The sequence below is a fragment of the Triticum aestivum genome, chromosome 7B, assembly GCF_018294505.1.
Source record: "Triticum aestivum cultivar Chinese Spring chromosome 7B, IWGSC CS RefSeq v2.1, whole genome shotgun sequence".
Classification (NCBI taxonomy): Eukaryota; Viridiplantae; Streptophyta; class Magnoliopsida; order Poales; family Poaceae; genus Triticum; species Triticum aestivum.
This window is the reverse complement of record NC_057813.1, coordinates 694,173,592-694,191,588: the sequence shown is the minus strand read 5'-3', so window position 1 is coordinate 694,191,588 and position 17,997 is coordinate 694,173,592. Positions and strand designations below refer to the sequence as shown.

At 43.5% G+C, this 17,997-nt stretch overlaps 1 protein-coding gene across 2 annotated transcripts; it reads right to left on the bottom strand.

Annotated features, from left to right (window-relative positions):
* Nucleotides 1-2,411: 2,411 nt before the first annotated feature.
* LOC123160002 (putative aldehyde oxidase-like protein) lies at nt 2,412-17,717 on the bottom strand. 2 transcript variants are annotated; one of them, XM_044577807.1, is made up of 10 exons: nt 17,447-17,717; nt 6,683-8,350; nt 6,299-6,558; nt 5,476-5,685; nt 4,986-5,204; nt 3,754-4,722; nt 3,558-3,653; nt 3,350-3,448; nt 2,968-3,157; nt 2,412-2,851 (listed from the first exon to the last, which is right to left on the bottom strand). In XM_044577807.1, the coding sequence occupies exons 1-10, from the start codon at nt 17,595-17,597 to the stop codon at nt 2,634-2,636; spliced, it is 4,080 nt and encodes a 1,359-aa protein (XP_044433742.1). In that variant the 5' UTR covers nt 17,598-17,717; the 3' UTR covers nt 2,412-2,633. The 2 variants fall into 2 exon arrangements, with proteins under 2 accessions (XP_044433742.1, XP_044433741.1); XM_044577806.1 differs by lacking the exon at nt 17,447-17,717 and adding an exon at nt 12,964-13,203.
* Nucleotides 17,718-17,997: the final 280 nt, after the last annotated feature.

The following is a 17,997-nucleotide window of genomic DNA, read 5'->3' as shown; positions in this document are numbered from 1 at the left end:
AGGGCGACCTCCTCCACATCATTGGGTTCCGCTTCGCACAACAGGCTAGCCCAGTCGTCATCGGAGCCGGAGTCCCCACCGGAGGCAGCGCTGCTTTGGTCACCGGCCATTGGATGCGTTCGGAGGGGATCGAAAGTGGAGTGGACGGAGAGGGAAGTGAAGTGGAGTTCAAATTCACTGCGGTCTAGGGTTTTCCAGATGGGGATATTTATGGGACAGGCGTGGGCAAGGCTGGGCCGAGCCGACGTGGCGGATGCGCTCAAACCGCCCTATATTTTTAGGCTAGATATGAGGGGTGCTGGTCCGTCCAATTATTTGAGACCCGTTTGAGACGTCCGGATGGGTCGATTTTTTGTGACCGATCAGCCTGCCCAGGCGTTTGAGACGGGTTTAGGGCGCCTGACCGCAGATGCTCTTAGGGCAAGGACCATGGGGGTAGGCCGGCAGGTGCTAGATCGGTTCGACTGTTTTTTTACCACTCGACAAACTGAGCTACGCTATCCTCTCTCGAGAGTGGATGCTTGGAGCACCTTACTTTAAATAGTTTATCTAAAAACATTTTAAAGTTTGCCGATGAAGTAAGTGAACATGTGAGCTATAACTTTTTTGACAAAATGGTCATTTCTTTTAATAGTGAATAATGCATGCACTGCACATCTTTCCAAGCTTTAAAATAATGTTTTAACACTATTCAAAATATAGGGCTCACTAGCTCACGCACCAAAGTTACTTTTTGCGCTCTCCTCCCCTCTCTCTGCTACAGTAAATAGACGACCGAATCTCCACCCCTCCCCTTGTTGCTGGAGGGGGAGGGAACTGCAATGACCCATCCTGTGAACCTGTTGATCGAGAGTAGTAAGAGAGTTTGCAATCATCATGTATCAGAATGCACCTCATAACATGACTCATCATATAGTTGCATGGTGAAAAAATTCCTCTAAGTTAACTTTGCAATATACCCAAATCTGCTCAATGTTGAGAAGAAAATGGCATCCAACTAACGACCTCATATTTTCCCGAGTTCTACATCTCATAACCAATCCCTAGGATTGATCTCAAATTTACTGGATTAGTTTTGGTATTTGAATCAAATGATAACTGTTCAAATTCAAAAATTGTTAGAACTGTAATTTAATTGCTTGGTGGTGATTCCCTTAATGAAAATTGATATATCGGGATAATATATTACCATTAACCTCCAATAAACTATCATGGCTTTTGTAATCATATCTCATCCACTTACAATTCAAATCCAAATTTAGGGAAGAACGAAATTGAATTTAAATGGTAGTCAAATACTTTTGTAAAATCTTAAAAGAAAATCACAGTAGAGTGAAATAGTATAAATGAAACATGTGAATTTTTACAAATTGGGACCTATAGTTTTGAACCAACGAATGATTTACTAGCCCTTTAAAATCCAAGGAATGAATAATGAAGAAAAGAAATACTCCCCCTGTCCCATAATATAAGAACATTTTTGACACTACACTAGTGTCAAAAACATTCTTATATTTTGCGACAGAGGGACTAGAAGAGGAGCCAACCCGAAGGGTCACAGGTCTAGCCGGTTTCCCCTACCTATTCCTTTTTCTCTTTTCCTTTCCCCACTGACCGATGGGACCCACCAATCAAGTCGCCTTCCACCTCACCAGTGTGACGCGCAGAGAGCTTCCCGCCTCTCTTCACCTCTTTCCTCCTTCACTCCACCACCCTCTCCCTCCCAAAGCCAATACCCTAGCCATTTTACCCCCTCTATCTTGTTGAGCACGCCAGAGAAACCACCTTGCTCTACAACTACAGCACCTCATGCCTTTGAAAATAGGGAAAACCGTTGCCTCCTGGTCGAGATTGGCATTGGCACCCATGGCACCAACATGCACGTTCTCTGGACGCGATCGTGGCCTCCTCACATCTTCGATGAGTTTTCCCTCTGCCTCCATGTCCCTGAGCTCCATCGTGTCGTCACCAATTCACAAGCGCTCCCACGGCTGATTTGGCGAAAGTACTCTAGCCGATATCGGGGTCGTCCTGGCTTGGGCGGACACCTCCACGGTGCCTTCGTCGCCACCTTCTTCCCCGAGCTCACCTCTGCTCGTCTGAGCCTCGAGCTTTGACACATCCTCTCGACCAAGATCACTTCTGCTCGTCTTCTTCCCAGGACGACCCCTACTGTAGCCCGCTTGGGATCCGCCGGCCGCCCCGAAGGCCAGAGCATGCAACGCTCGCCATCGAACAACCGTAGCTCCTGTAAATCCACGACCTCAACGCTCCCATACACCGGCGACACAACAGCTACCCATGTCCTCCCTGGCTCGGCGTCGCCCCAGCTCTACATCGGACTGTGCCTCGCCATCTTCTTCTCTTCCCAAATTGAGTGACGCAATTTTTATTTTCAGACAAATTGCAAATAACAAACACGTATTATTATTTATAAACGTGCATTTTAAATGCAAACCTGCCTCCAAGCTCAATCAGGAATTATCAATGCAAATCTCAACCCAGAATTATTACAAAAGTGTGCAAGCACAACACTGAATGTTATAAATATTTCGAACATCATGTCTGCAATTTACCACGCAACACGAACAAACCACACCACTCCTTCAGGTTGACAGTACCCCATTCTTGTATCACGCTGCCGCAGCTCGAGACTGATGTGCAGATAGGCTTTCCAAGTACTTATCCACGATGTCCAAACCACACATTTCCTTCACATGCGTCATCGGAGCTGGGACGTCGAGCTGGAAAATGAGCTCTGAGCTTCCAAACTCCTTCCTTGCCGCTCGGATGGCTTCTCTCACCGCACAATGGACCGACGCTGCGAGAACCACGGCGGGCTCCCCAGAGGCTGGCAGAGGCAGATTAGTTAAATCACTTTTAACCAGTGATAATTTTCAGCTGGCAAAATAGTAAAACTATATTCATATTGCTTTAGTTCAGGGAAAGCGCAATCCTGCTACATACCTTTTGACGAAAGAACACGGTTCTTATGGTACCCAGTGTTGAGCACCTCGGCGTTGAACTGCTTCGGGATGGTGTCCACGCTCGGGATCTTGTAGACCCATGTGCTGTCACTCACAACCAGTCCATCGGCATTTGTTTCATGTTCTTCGTTTATGAAGAAACCAATTCCTTGTATGAAGGACCCTTCAATCTGTAAGGTGGATGGTAGAGATCAGATATGAATATACGATATCATCATGTGCACTATAATAAAGAAAAACCCTGATCAGGGTTGCAATGTAATGTACTCGCTCTATTTCGGAGTAAGGAATTATCAAATAATATCCGTGTTCACTACAAAGTGATAAAAGAAGAGCATAGCGCAGTGGAAAATATCTCAAACCTGGCCCAAGTCCACTGCAGGGTTCAAGCTCTTTCCACAGTCATACACAAGGTCGCTCCGTAGTAAAGTAATAGCTCCTGTAAGAACATCAATCTCTACCTGGATTTTTAGTAAAAAGTGAACTGGAAGTCAGAAAACTATCACAATATCATCCAGTAACTATTGAACTATGCTAGTGTGATTGACATTTAGCAGAATATTTTTGTACCTCACTTATAGCAGCTCCATAGTTCAGATAGGTGCTCGATTCTTGAGCAGGTACCCAGTATGCACTTGAGGACAAATTAACATTATCCGTAATGGCCTATTTGGGAAAGTGTTAGCACATATAAAGATAAAAAAATTCACACACAAATATTTTACTCTTATGTGTTCAAAAAATCCAGAGAAAAATAAAAAATAACCTGAGCAATCAAAGCATCCCATGAAACAGCGCCAGCGGATTGCTGCCTGAGCTTCTTCATGACTGGCTTTAATCTGTCAACCAGCATGTTACAGGCCTCAAGGGTTGCTGCACAGCTAGATTCAGACGAAGTGCTGCCAGCAGTGAGTCCACCTTGGATCAAGTTCAGCGTGTCAGCCTGAAGAAGACGCACTCTATCAAGAAGGCATTCAGATCCATCAGGCCATAACTGTCCCAACGCGAAAACCGTCATCTGCTGTACTTTGGTCCACAGTCCCTGCCCAACCTCAACACCTCCAACCTCGACCACAATGGAACCATCGTTGAGCACAGAAACTCTTCCAGGAGCTGGCCTTGGTGCCACCTTGAAGATGAGGGGCGCACAAGAGATACCCCTCTTCCGCCACTTGTTGCGGTTGTTAAAATGCTTGATGGATTCAGCTCGATGCAGGTAGCTTGACGTCGTGAGTAATCTATTGAAAATAGAATGCAATGTGTACGTCGATGCTTCACCTGCGCTTTCTGGATAGAACAACACAAGACTGTCATAGGTGTGGAAATTCTTCTGCCTGACAACATTAGCATCAAGCGACAGCACTGAAGCGACATGCTCGATGATGGCTTCAGCAATAAAAGAGCCTTGCGTATCTCCAGGAGCACGCATTACTGACTTGGATGTGGTGTTTGTCTTACAGACCTTGATGTCAAACGAGAGAGCACCCCAGTTGTATTTCTTCAGGCCTGACATCATAGTGTCAGGCATTAGGGGGCTCGCATCTGGAGAAATCCCAGCGTTGATGAGAATGTCAAGGTGCAAGGCTGTGATTCTCCCATTGGACTTGAAACCAACAGTGTAATATGCTTTTATGGGGTGCCGACCACCGATCATGATCATGTCAGTACTGCGGTTGAGATACATCCGCACTGGACGACGTAACTTGAAGGCACAAAGTGCAGCTGCAGTTGCTACCTGCAAAAGCATATATTGTTGGATCACTGAGTAGCAATAGCTAAAATGGTCAATGTTTCGGCTTTCTTGGAAGCTGATTGAATGGTAAAATTAAGCTCAAATGGGCAAACTTATGTTAGAAGCTATCACTAGAACTCTAATCTACCTAAAAATAGCAGTTATTCATAAAATGCAATATTCATAAAAAAGTATTGTTAGATTGTTTCAGTTGTAACACACAGGCTCTGTTGGACTGCTGTTCAAAATTTTTTGATCTTACTTACAGTGAATGATCTGAATGCCTTCCCACCAAAGCCTCCTCCAACCCTTCTTGTAATGACACGCACATTGCTGAATGGAATGCCAAGGCACCTCGCTATGACATTCTGTGCAAGCTCAGGGTATTGTGATGAACTGTAGACCACAATAGTGTTATCTTCATCTGGAACCGCCAGTGCTGTTTGTGTTTCCATGTAGAAGTAGTACTGAGAGGCAAGTTTCACCTGCGATCATCGAAGTCATACATATTAATGCATGCCATGTGGTGTTGAAAACAGAGACCATCGAAAATCAAATTTAAACGTTTGCGTTGTTAAGTACTCCCTCCGTCCCACAATAAGTGACTCAACTTTTTACTAGCTTTAATACAAAGTTAATATAAAGTCGAGTCACTTATTTTTAGACGGAGGGAGTATAAAAACTTCCATTTGCTTTTGAGCAATGCAGGTGAGATGTCAGTATGAAAAGGTCTCGCGGTGTGTAGAATTAACATACTTCTGTTGAGAGGATCTTGTGATCAGCTTGTGCCATGCCCTTCGAGAAATCACCGACTTGTTTTGGATACTTCCCAGGAGGAACTTCGAAATAACTATTGTTCTGTACTGCCTGTTCTACAGTTAAGATGGGTGGCTTCAAATCTTTTGTGTCATATTCAACAACGACATGTTTGCCTGGCAAGTTGGCATATCTCTGAGTCTCTGCAATCTGAGGTAAAGTACACATTTTAATGATACCAGTATTGAAGAAATACACAATAACAATTAATTGTAATAAGTTTGTGACCAGGGCAAAACGTAGTTAATACTTACTTGTAACCAGGAGAAATTTTGCACTAATTATTAAATAGTTTAATTAAAAAATATTAATCTTTGTGTTTATGCTAAACACAATCATATTATGATAAAATGTGACATCAATACAGATATATTTTGCATATCCACTTGCGTTGAATTTTGGTAAGCAATTTTGTTATGAAAGAAATGGAGATACAAGCGCACCGCAGAAAATTTCTGTAAGCGTTTAATTAACCCAATCTAATATGGAATTTGTTAGGGTATTTTATAAATGAAATTTGGATGTACATATATAGCATATTGTACATATACAACATATCTTTTGGATGAAAATTGTGTGATATTAGGGTTTATTATTTTAATGTGAACAGATTTGCACCTCCTAATTGAAAGTTACTTCTTCCTTAACATTAACAAACTTAGTTTACAGAGAGAAATAATGAAGAAAATCACATTTATTAATTAACTTTGTTACACAAGAATTTACTGTTGAGTAAACATTGATAATATGAAAAGATAAGTACCACGACACCAAGGGCTTGCCCAGCATACTCAGCTACAGGAGAACCAAAAAGTGGTTCGTCCCCAAACATGAAGCTTGATCCAATATTTTGCCCTCCACTTGGAATATCCTTCGCGGAAACAACCGTGAGGACCTTCTCTGTTGCTAAAGACGGCTTGAATTTGATATTCTTGACATATGCAAGAGGTTGTGTGCTGTAAATAAACTCTCCATAGAGGCAATTTTTTGGAGCAGGGATATCATCTACATATACTGCCTCCCCTGCAGTACAGAAAAGAAATTCTATAAGCCTAAACACAATCATAAAGGAAGGATAATTTGGAGAGGAATATAACTTCTAGATCCCATTAATAACTTTGATGATGTAAGCTTATTAAACACATACCAGAAGCTTGAAGCTCAACTGCATACTTTTTAATTGGCTCGCCAACTGGTTTCTGATCATCGCTGGAAATTGTTTCTCGACGTGAAGACAATGGAAGATTACAGGGATCATCTGTATCTAAAGAACTAGCAGAACCAATGCTCGGAGTTTTTCCAGGCCCTTTGATTCCTTTAGCAAATGGAGACAGGAAACTGAAGAGGAATGCAACAGCCACACTGACTCTGTATTCAGCATGTGATGTTCCTTCTATTGGTACAATTGTTTCTCTAAGTAACCGAACTGCTTCAAGCACAACAAATGGAGTGAGAACTTTTCCGTTCAGGTGTTGTTCAACTTTTGTTGCTCTAATAGCATGTTTTGTCCCATAGGCACCAAAGGCCATGTGTAGGTTACTCAACACAAGATCACCAGATGATTCATTCAGGGAGACATGGCCCAGCATAGCAGAGTTAATATATGAAACAGCATTGCCAAGAGGGCGCGGCGCTGCTCGGTAAGTTTCGAAGATCACCTTACTTTCTTTCTGAGAATCTGAAGCCCAATGTGGAATAAATATGCTCAGGAGCAATGTACTGGGATCACTAGGAGGCTGCTCCAGAAACTCTTCCAAAGTAACCTCTAGTGTTTCTGAATAAACTTGAAGACGAACAGTTGAAGCAGCACCGAGAAGTATGGTCGCAATGTCCGAGGGAAAAGGGTATTTCTGTGCTAGAATTATGTTCCCACCAATGCTTGCTGTGTTACGGACAAAAGGTGTGGCCACCTTGCTCATGTGGTCGGCGAGTTTTCTGAAAACCACACTTCCATTTGGACATGATTTAGACCTGGCTTCTTGCTCAAGTATCTCGATGGTCTTAGAAATTGGTGTAGCTGCTCCAATTTCAATGCCACTGTCTTCCATCCAAATAGCTGAAAGCTCTGGAATGTCACCGATGTCAATATACTTGTTATATAGATCCTGGTCCTTGTATCCCTTTACACCAGAACTTGTGTTTGCGACAACCACTTTAACTGTGCAGTCACTGAACAAGCCAGAGTTCAGCAAATCATAATATTGCTCAATGCTTTTAGGATGATACCAACCCTCCCTGGAGACCATAACATCCGAATCATCATTTAGATGATGAAGCGAAGATTTTATCTCGGATTTCAGGAAGTCCGGGAAAGTGCAGACTCCGCCGCCAAGCGTGTAAGCTGGCAACTTGCTAACGTCAGCGTGCTTATCGCCTTTCTTCCAGAATATATTCAGGCCCAAATCCTCCAGGTCGACGTCTGAAGCAAAACTTTTGCAGGCGTCGACAATTGGCCGGTAACCGGTACATCTACACATGTTGCCTGAGAACGCCCTTTCTGCTTCAGACACCGTCAGCTTTGAGAACCCTTTTTGTGGCTCAGGCTTGTTGGATTTGTCGGCATTGGCAAGAGAGGTGAAAATAGACATGCACATGCCAGGAGTGCAGAAGCCACACTGGGAAGCATGGAACCCAGACATCCTCTTCTGGATAGAATGGAAACCATCTTTGGTATTTCCCAGGCCTTCGGTGGTGATGACTGAGCAGAGATTTATGTTGTAGAGCAGAGTCAGGCATGAACTTGCAGAGAATTCAGTCACCTCATCTTTTGTTGGATTGTAAGTTGCTATAAGGACTACACAAGCTCCACATCCACCTGCAATAGAGCACAATGATACAGTTATTCATGGGATGCTATATCCGCCTCTTCTCTGGACAAAATAAACATAGCATTGATCTGGAGAACTGGCCGAACCGAAAGAACCAGGCCTTATGTGAAAATTGAACAAATATAACCAAATTTACTGATACTTATCAATCCCAATTTGGTTTGGATTCTTATTTCAAAGTCTGAACTCCCAAGTAAGCAAAACAATGACAGGAGTGAATCATAGGGATGCAAAAGTAGACGATGAATGCCGGTGCGCAAACCACTGGCAGTGTGAAATACTAGGAGATTCTCAACAAGATTTTCATAAGGGTAAAATACACTGTTAGTACATCCACTTGCCAGGGATGTTCAGTTCAGTACATCAGAAACCGATCAATTATTTTTTCACAAGTGAAACCTACAGAAATTGGATGCATAGCAAAGCATATCTAGAAATCCTCTAGAAATTGTTTCCCCCCTGTATCAGAGATTCAGAGACCCTCACCGCCCTTGTCGCGCAGGACATGTGGTGCGCCAGCGGCATGTGAGGCCACCTCCTCTCGCTTCACCCTCTGGATCGCCTCCGGCCATGTCTTGAGGCAGAGAAATGGTAAGAGATTGGAGAGCGAGGAGAGAGGATACGGGATGCAGACGGAAGGGGCGACACGGTGGCTCGCCGGAGATGCCGCCGGAATTGGGGAAGGCGTGTGGCGGCAAAGCAAAAATAGGGATTTGAGGGCCGATTTGGGGAATTTGGCTACCGTATGTACTCTCACAGGCGATGAGGGGCTTTCTGCAAAATTCGTGCGATTTTACCAAACATCCCTATAGTTGGTCGGTTTCTAAATTAACATCACCAGCAAGTTTCCAAATTAATATCCATGTATACAAAATCTGGATGGGATGAAGAAAAGAGGAGAGAGTGAGAGAGAGAGTTTGTGAAACGGATTTTCCGTCCCCAGCTCAAATGAACCCTCGTCGACGGTGAATTCAGATAAAGATGGTAAAAGAAATCTGATTCTTTTTTTGCACCAAACATTGTTGAATATTGTACATATTTGTAAATTTTCATGTAGAAAACATTCCTAATGCTCTAGGAGAAAAAACAAAATGGATGCTCCCACTATATATGCATGGACGATGACAACGAATTCATTCCTGTTTCATCTGCTCGTCAGGAAACGGAACATCGTTGGTTATGACTATGTGACAAGGACAGATGAGAAAGCACGTTCCACTTCCACATGTTGCAGTTCGACTCAAAATGGAAACGCCAAGGAACACCACCGCGTGCCCATGCGTAAAATGATCACCAGCAAGAAATCCGTTTAGCTATGAATAACTACCAGTTCCGCAAGCTATCGCATGCCTTTTTTTTCTTTGCAAGCAAAATGATCATGTTAAGTCGATGCGATAGTTAAATTTTGGATAAAGATCCGACTATTTGTTTCTCAGGTTGAATTACTCAGTATCTGGAATGCCCTGCCAAAAAAAATGATCATGTTTTTTTTTTTTTGCTTCGGCTTTTGGCTTATGCCATCATGTAACAATATAGATTCATAAGCCAAAAGACAAAACAAAAATCCCATATTTAAGAGCTTTTTGTGGCCTTTCTGCCAAAGTGAAAAGGTTACAAAAGTAGAAGCAAAAGTTTAAACAAACGAGTCCTACAGACACCAATTTCCTTGTATGGGAGTTCATGACGATGGCGATCGTGCTCGTAAACATAAACATTAAATAAACGTAGTATGCCTTTGGATCATGAAAATGATTATGTACACTTGGACCACAACGCATGTCGAAGTCACACAAGGCATAATTCTAGTGTGTACTCGCTTTCCTTTTAAGTCCCCACCTGAATTCCGTTTCAAAGGTCGCGCAAAGACGATCGAGGAAGGAAAATCTGGCATGTTCTTCAGTTTGGCAGTTTTTAGACGTAGGGTGAAATCAGAGAGAAAATTAGTTATTACATCATCGGAAGCAGGACAAAGGGTTTGAGCTCAAGTGGAAGCTCTTGTACTCATGATCGGTAGTACATAGCGTACTACACTCGAGCGATGTTGCCCTCAAGAGAAAGAAAAGAAAGAACATGCGCTTCATGAAGAGAGAACATGCGCTTCACGTAGGTTCCTAGAGCTAGCCAGCAAGAGAATGGTGGACCACAGGTGAGGAATGCACTACATATGCGTCCAATATTATTTCATGAACTTCTTTGAAAATCACGCACATTTTTTTAAAAATTCATGAATATTTTCAAATTCATGATTTTTTAAATACATGAACATTTTAAAAATTCATGAATATTGTTTTGAATTGAGAAGGTTTTTTGAATTAGTGAACATTTTCAAAATATTAAAGAAAAATTTTAAATTGATGGTTGTATTGAATTTCTTTACATTTGCCAAATTGATGAGATTGTTTTGAAACTTTTGAACAAGTGAAATTTAATTAGAATTTTTTTTGTGAATTCGCAATAATTTTTTGAATCGGTGAACATTTTTTTAATCCATGAGCATTTTTATGAATTGAAAATATTTTATCAAAAAATTTAACATTTTCTCAAATTCACAAAAAAATCAAATTTGTGGGTTTCAAAGAAGAAGGAACATCTTTTGAATTTCAAAATGTTTCTTAAATTATTGACTTTTTTAAAATTAGGAGGGATTTTTGAAATTTAATACTTTTTTTCAAATATGTGAACAGTGTTTGAAACCCCAATTTTTTTACTAAAGAAGCAAACAAATAAAGAAAAGAAACGAATGGAAATGAAAAGAAAAATTTGCACGGAATTTTAGGGCGGCCACATGCCCCAATGAAAACCAATAAAAAATTGCCAACTAATTACGTAAGCCTTCCCTTCTTAAGTCACTACATAGGTGTAGCAAAGCTCCTCGCGTTGTTCCTTCGAACCTTGCAGGGTACCAAGTAGTTACAGTTTAACGCCATGTACAGAAGTGCTCAGTCAGCCATACGCAAGCACTGCCGCATAGGAATTTTAGTGATGTGAAAGAAAGTCGGGAAATGATAGAATGAGAGGAAGAGGACTATAAATCTACAAAGCATCCGTAGGATTTCTACACAAAAACTTATAGATGGTGATGTTATTGTTGTACATGTTGTCTATAATGTATATTATCATCCGTGCATGCCACGAGAAAGGGACGCGCCCTTTCCATTCACCAACCACCTAATAACTATCCAACTGTGGAGGATTGACAGCAAATGCGTATTCGCATAAAACGAAACAGTGTTGGTTATGACTCTATGACAAGGACGGATGAGAAAGCACGTTCCACATGGGAAAGTAGACACGTGAGCTGATAGCCAAAATGGAAACGCCAAGGAGGATCATTGTCAGTCTGTCACTGCAAAATATGATCATAACTACCGATCAACCGGCTTAGCTAACAGTGACCGGTAGTCCGACACTTGATGCGAAGTCTATGGTTTCCGTTGGTAATCCTTTTCATTTTTGCAATCAACGTACCTAAGGTACATCATTTCTCCGGTATGAGTGCTCTAATAATGCTGCCAGAGTATACCAGAGATTCATGGCCGATATGATGGCTAGTTTGTAATTTTTTAAACTCTTCCTATTTGGTGAGACCCAGCGAAGCACTTACATCCGTTTCAAAAAAAAGGCACATTATTAGATGAATCATTTGCATCTATGGTGAAACCATGAACAATTAAAATTTTGCAATTTATTACTCCCTCCCTCCCATAATATAAAAAAGGTTTTTTTACATTACACTAATGTAAAAAACGCTCTTACATTATGAGACGGAGGGAGTAACTAATATTTCCTTGCACCTTTGATCGACACCCGAGCACACCACAGCTGGATGTGCCAAAGCACCGACATAAAATTGTTTGTATGTGACATTATGAGAGTAGATGCATGGAGTTAAATTTTGAATAGTGATTCAACTATTTGCTTCTGAAGCTTAGTGTGCCATTTTGCGGACCACGGAATAAAAGATCATTAGACATGTAGTAACTAAAGTTTGGGCTACGAGCTACTATAGCTCAACCAACCATATTGCGTACCTCAAATCTGTACGCGGTATGTGTTACAGGCAGCACGACCTACTAAAAGTTATGATCACATTAGTCCAACACATTTTGAAGTTTACAAAATTGATTTATGTTTAACGATCATGCCGACATAGACATGGAAACATACTCGCCGACATAATGATCTCGGTGTCAGACTATCGGCCGATCACCAACAGACTGAAACACCAATTCCCTTGTAATTTGAGTTCATGACAAATGTGATCGTGCTTACAATTAAATAATCCATTTGTCCCAACTTTATACTTAATCTGCGATATTTATTTTGGGACGGAGGAAGTATAAAGCATAGACCGTACTCTAAAATTAATGATGTACGCTCTAACCACAACGCATGCATGTCGACGCAAAATCAAACAAGACATAATTCAAGTGCGTACTCTTCCAGCATAGTACACACGACCGACAGTACAACGCTTGAGCGATGCTGTTCTGCTTTGCCAGGTGCAACTAGCAGCGTTCGTACGCTCCTAAGCTGGCAAGAGAATGGTATGGATCGAGAGCGAGCTAGCAAGAGAAATGCAGCGTGCGTGTGTACGCACCTTCGCCGCAGCTGAGCTTGGTGCCGGTGAATGGCGTCCGGGTGCGGATGAACTCGAGCAGCGTGGTGCCGGGGTGCACGTCGCCGGCGGCCACCTCGTACCGCCGCCCGTTGAGCGCGAACACCACCTTCTCCAGCCTCGTCGACCCCATCGCCGCCGCTCGGTCGACTGGCTCGAAATGGTTGATAGATGTATGAGTAGCTAAGGGCGTCCACGGCGATGCGTGTGTGTGTGTGATGGAGAAGGTGGCGGGCGAGCTGCTAAGCTATAGCGAGTGAGTTTGAATGCTGGCTGCCTAGTTGCGTACGTGACGGCGAGTGGTAGCTGCAGGCCTCCGCGTGGCCTCCGACGGGGACGGACAGCGCGGCATGCATGGCGGTGACCCAATCCGGTAGGTGGTGCGAGCGGTGCCGAAGCAGTGCTGTTTTCTTTTCTTGGAGTGAAGGAACCGCTCATGCCTCCAAGCGGTCCTTCCTCGGTTGTCCAAATGGAAGCGGCAACAGATACGATCTTCTTGACTCCCACTAGAATACATTATCTGCTTTCCATAGAATAGAAAAGAAAAACGTCATCTCATATTCCGCCTTCGTCTCTTCCTCTCATCCTCTCTCCATTTGAATAAGGAGATTCCTCGTCGACGTGGAGCAAAGCAAGGCTCGCGGCGTGGGGTCTGCATAGTTTCTTTGTCTGTCTGTCCGTGAAGAAAAATTCAGTTTTGCTTAAGCACAATTTAATATGCCCTACGTATTGCACATCAAAATCATATATCATCAATTTTACGCAAAAATTCATGCTGGCATTTTTAATGTCTTTTTTTAGTTTTATTGAGTTAGTGTACAATAAATACTGCATTGTTACGTGAAATAAATTCAGTAATAATACAAGCACCAGGACTTAAACTCTGATGAGCTGAGAATATGATTGTCCCTCAAACCATCCAACCACAGGTTGGTTTGCGTCCACACCGCTGTTGAAGCATGCATCCCGTGCAATGCATGGCATGTGTTTCCGGCCGGCTGAGTGCTGTTGGCAAGTCCGACTACTCGGACATCAGATGCGGTCCTCATGCCACGTCTAGCCGTGTAGGCGCATATCGCGGGTGTCTTGTCGTGGGCTCACATCTTTTGGGTCTCGCTCATCGCGTCTACGGTCAGATTAACCATCTACGCAGAGCTTCGTAGGATATCGTGAAGACGGTTTTCGAGTACAACGCGTTCATTCATCAATCGATCAACGGGTTGTCGTTGCGTCATCTCGTCGGGCCACAAAGCCGCTGCTCTGTAGTTTTCTATATGGCTGCATCGACCCGCGATGTTGTTGTGTCGTTCTTTCGGTCGTAGCTCCGCGGCACGGTATTGATGTCGTCGTCCCGAGATCGTTTTCGTGGTTGCATCAACCCGCGCATTGCCGCAATGTCACCCCTTCGGGTTGTAGTTCCGCGGCACGCGGTTCACCGCCGCCCTGAGGCTGTCTAGCTTCAGGCCGTCTCTGTGGCTGCACCGACCCTTGCCATGCCGTTGCGTCGCCCCATCGGGACATAGCAAGCCTGTCATACGGTCTCTTCCACCACCCTTAGGTCTTCCCTATCGTAGCCCCTGCCCACGCGCTGCCGCTTCAGGTCATAGCGTGACACGCGGTCTACTTCATCGTCCACGCATGTCGACTTCTGCGTGGTATGCACCACGCCGCCTTTCTAGACACGGGAACGGTACTATCCGTGCCAGTCTTCATCACGCTGTCGGGTTCTTTCTCGCCTACTTCGAGCACCGCCACTGCGCTCTTGACCTAGCCGCCGCCGCCTCCTCAGGATGTCGGGGCCGCTGCTCTTCTTCCCGGTCCACGATGACTACCTCGACACCGGTCACCCGATTCAACCGACCACGGCGTCCCTCGCATGGCTACCTCAACCACGGCTACACCACCCTATGCTCTCAGCTACCTGCGTATCGGCACAAAGGGCTACAACCTTACTTGAGCAACCTCATTGGTTTTCACTCCAGCGACGACTTTCGCGTTGCATCGATTGTTATGATTGTGGGGGGATGTCTATCAGCTTATCTTTGGATTCTCCTCTAGTCTCACCGTCCGCGTCGCTATCGTTGTGACTGTGGGGGGATGTTGAGTATCGTGATTAGATTGAAAACAGTAAATAGAATAGAAAGTATTCTATCTTGTCTTGTACTCCAAGAAGATCGTATAGTCCTATTATGCCCAAAAGATTCAAACAATAAATCGCCGAATCTACCTCCCTATTCTTTCTACACAACTTAGTACATGTAGTAGTGAATTTTACGTTGTATAGATGTAATCTATAACCTATATTCAGGATTAGCTACACCAAGAATAGACTATTTGATTGAACTATATAATATTTGTCTGTACCATTATATAATATTGTCCCCAACTAAGATAGGGAGGTGCTATCTTGCCAACCATCAACCACTGCTTCTAATAGCTATCCCACTATGCATGGACGAGGACAACGAATGCCCCCTAGCTCAAGAGAAAATGAAACAGTGTTGGTTATGACTCTGTGACAAGGACAGATGAGAGAACCTTCCACATGGTGCAGTTCAACTCAAAATGGAAACGTCTGGCAAGAACTAATCTCTCCGTTTAGCTATCAATAACTACTCCCTCCGTTTGGAAATACTTGTCATTAAAATGGATAAAAGGGATGTATCTAGCTTATTACTCCCTCCGTTTCTAAATGTATGTCTTTTTAGAGATTCCACTATGAACTACATACAAAGCAAAATGAGTGATTCTATACTCTGAAATATGTCTGTATACATCCGCATGTAGTTTGTAATGAAATCTGTAAAATGACTTATATTTAGGAACAGAGAGAATAGAAAGGATAGACAGGGATTGTTCGAAGGTATAGAGAGGGAATGGCGGAATTGTTGATTATTACTTAATCCTCATGGGCATATATATATGAGTACATGATATTCTTAGAGTATAAGATAAGTTAGAATTCTTTCTAGTCTAACCTATGTTTCTAATCTAATCACGATACTCAGCAAAGCTACCGCATGCCATGTCTGTCTCCGTTCGGAAAATAGCCAAAGCAGTGATTTTTGACACCTACCCCATGTATGTCCATTTGCGGTGACAGTACTTGCAACCAACTGTCAGGGGACCGCTTTACCAAAAACATATTGATCAGATGTCAGGTACATAAGTAGATGAAACCATGAAAACAAACTAGTAAGAGTTTGCGATATGGTAATTATTTCCTAGAATCTTAGAGCATCCAGTGTATGATTTTCCTGTCTCTAAGAGCTTAGAGGTTGCCTCCATATACCGTGCAGAGCTGCCTAAGCCAAAAAAAAAAAAAAAAATAGTGTTGTTTGGCTCTCGGTGAAGAGCCAAACGCCCGGCGTACAGGGAAACACCCGTCTCTAAGTTTACAGGCTGCCACTAATTTTGGATAGCGATCCGACTATTTGTTTCTCTTGTTGAATTATCTAATATCTGGAATATGTATGTGATATTAGCTTAGTGCGCTATGTGGACCAGATTGAGGATACCAGATTATGACGCAGAATAATAGAACGTCTGATCATTAGATGTCATGAAAGTTTGGGCCACGACCTACGCGCCAGCTCAATCAACCATTTGTTGAATCTGGAAAGGATGTTCTCTCGGTAGTACGACCGACAAATTAAAGATGGTTACCTAAAAAAACAAATTAAATATGGGATCGCGAGCCCAACATATTTCAAAGTGTACAAACTAAATTATGTTGTACAATTAATCATCCTGAAACAGACATGAAGTAGTAATCACCGACATAATGATCTCGGTGTGAGACCATCGGCAGGTCGCCAACAGATTATAAACACTAATTTCCTTGTACTGGGAGTTCAGGCCAACGGTGACAGTGCTCGTAAATATAAACATTAAATAAACATACATCTTAGGATCATGAAAATGATGAGGTACACTCGGACCACAACGCATGTCAACGTTACACAAGGCATACTTCTAGTGTGTACTCGCTTTCCTTTTTTTTTTGAAACTTTCACCATGGGGAGAGATTCCCCACCTGAACTTTGAATCAGAGGTCGTGCAAACGCGAGGAAAGAAAAACAGTTTTTACCCGAATTGTCCGTAGGGCGAAATCCAAGAGAAAATTAGTTATTATAACACCATCGATGTACAGTGTTTGCTGTCGGAAAACTTGATCATTTCGCGCGTCCCAAAACTTCCATAGCACGGTGACAGCAGGACAAAGGGTTTGAGCTCAGGCGGAAGCTCTGAATTGTGCACTCGATCATGATCGGCAGCACGTATATATACTACAGTCAATCTTTTTTATCTGAAGAAAATATACTCCACTCAATCGATGTTGCCCTAAAGAGAGAAAAGAAAGAACCTGCTTCACTTCACGTAGGTTCCTAGAGCTAGTCAGCAAGGGAATGGTGGATCATGAGCTTGGAATGCACTGCATGCGTACTAGCACAACCATACGTACCTTCGCCGCAGCCGAGCTTGGTTCCGGTGAATGGTGTCCGGGTGCGGATGAACTCGAGCAGCGTGGTGCCGGGGTGCACGTCGGCGCCGGCCACCTCGTACCGCCGCCCGTTGAGCGCGAACACCACCTTCTCCAGCCTCGTCGACCCCATCGCCGCTTCGCCGGGCGAGCTCGCCAGAAATGGTTTGTTGAGTAGCTACTCAGCCTGGCTGGCAAGGACGACGACGCGCACTGGGATATGTGATGGAGAACGTGTTGGTCGGCATCTTTTGTGTTGCGTCTTTACTTGCGTGACGGCGAGTGCTAGCTGCCCCGGCGACTCGGAGGAGGAGATCGGGCCAGCGTCACCAAACGGGGACAGCCACGATATGGGCGGCGATCTGGTAGGTCCGTGGACGTGCACGCACGTGCACTGCGAAGTAACTACTCAAGCTATGCTGTCAACTAGACACGAAAATGTTCCAACATATTCTGTTGCCTTCATGTTCGTGTAATAAATTGAGGCGAAAGAGATATGATCCCAACTCCCTTCCCGATCAACCTGCTATCCT

What these genes read in the sequence shown, in the direction of transcription:
- LOC123160002 (XM_044577807.1), bottom strand. Translation starts at nt 17,597, where the DNA reads ATGGGGTCGACGAGGCTGGAGAAGGTGGTGTTCGCGCTCAACGGGCGG. An exon ending in CAAGCTCGGCTGCGGCGAAG is followed by an intron (nt 8,351 to 17,446) that starts GTACGTATGGTT and finishes GCTCTATTGCAG; the next exon opens with GTGGATGTGGAGCTTGTGTA. An exon ending in GGGATGCTTTGATTGCTCAG is followed by an intron (nt 3,654 to 3,753) that starts GTTATTTTTTAT and finishes TTTCCCAAATAG; the next exon opens with GCCATTACGGATAATGTTAA.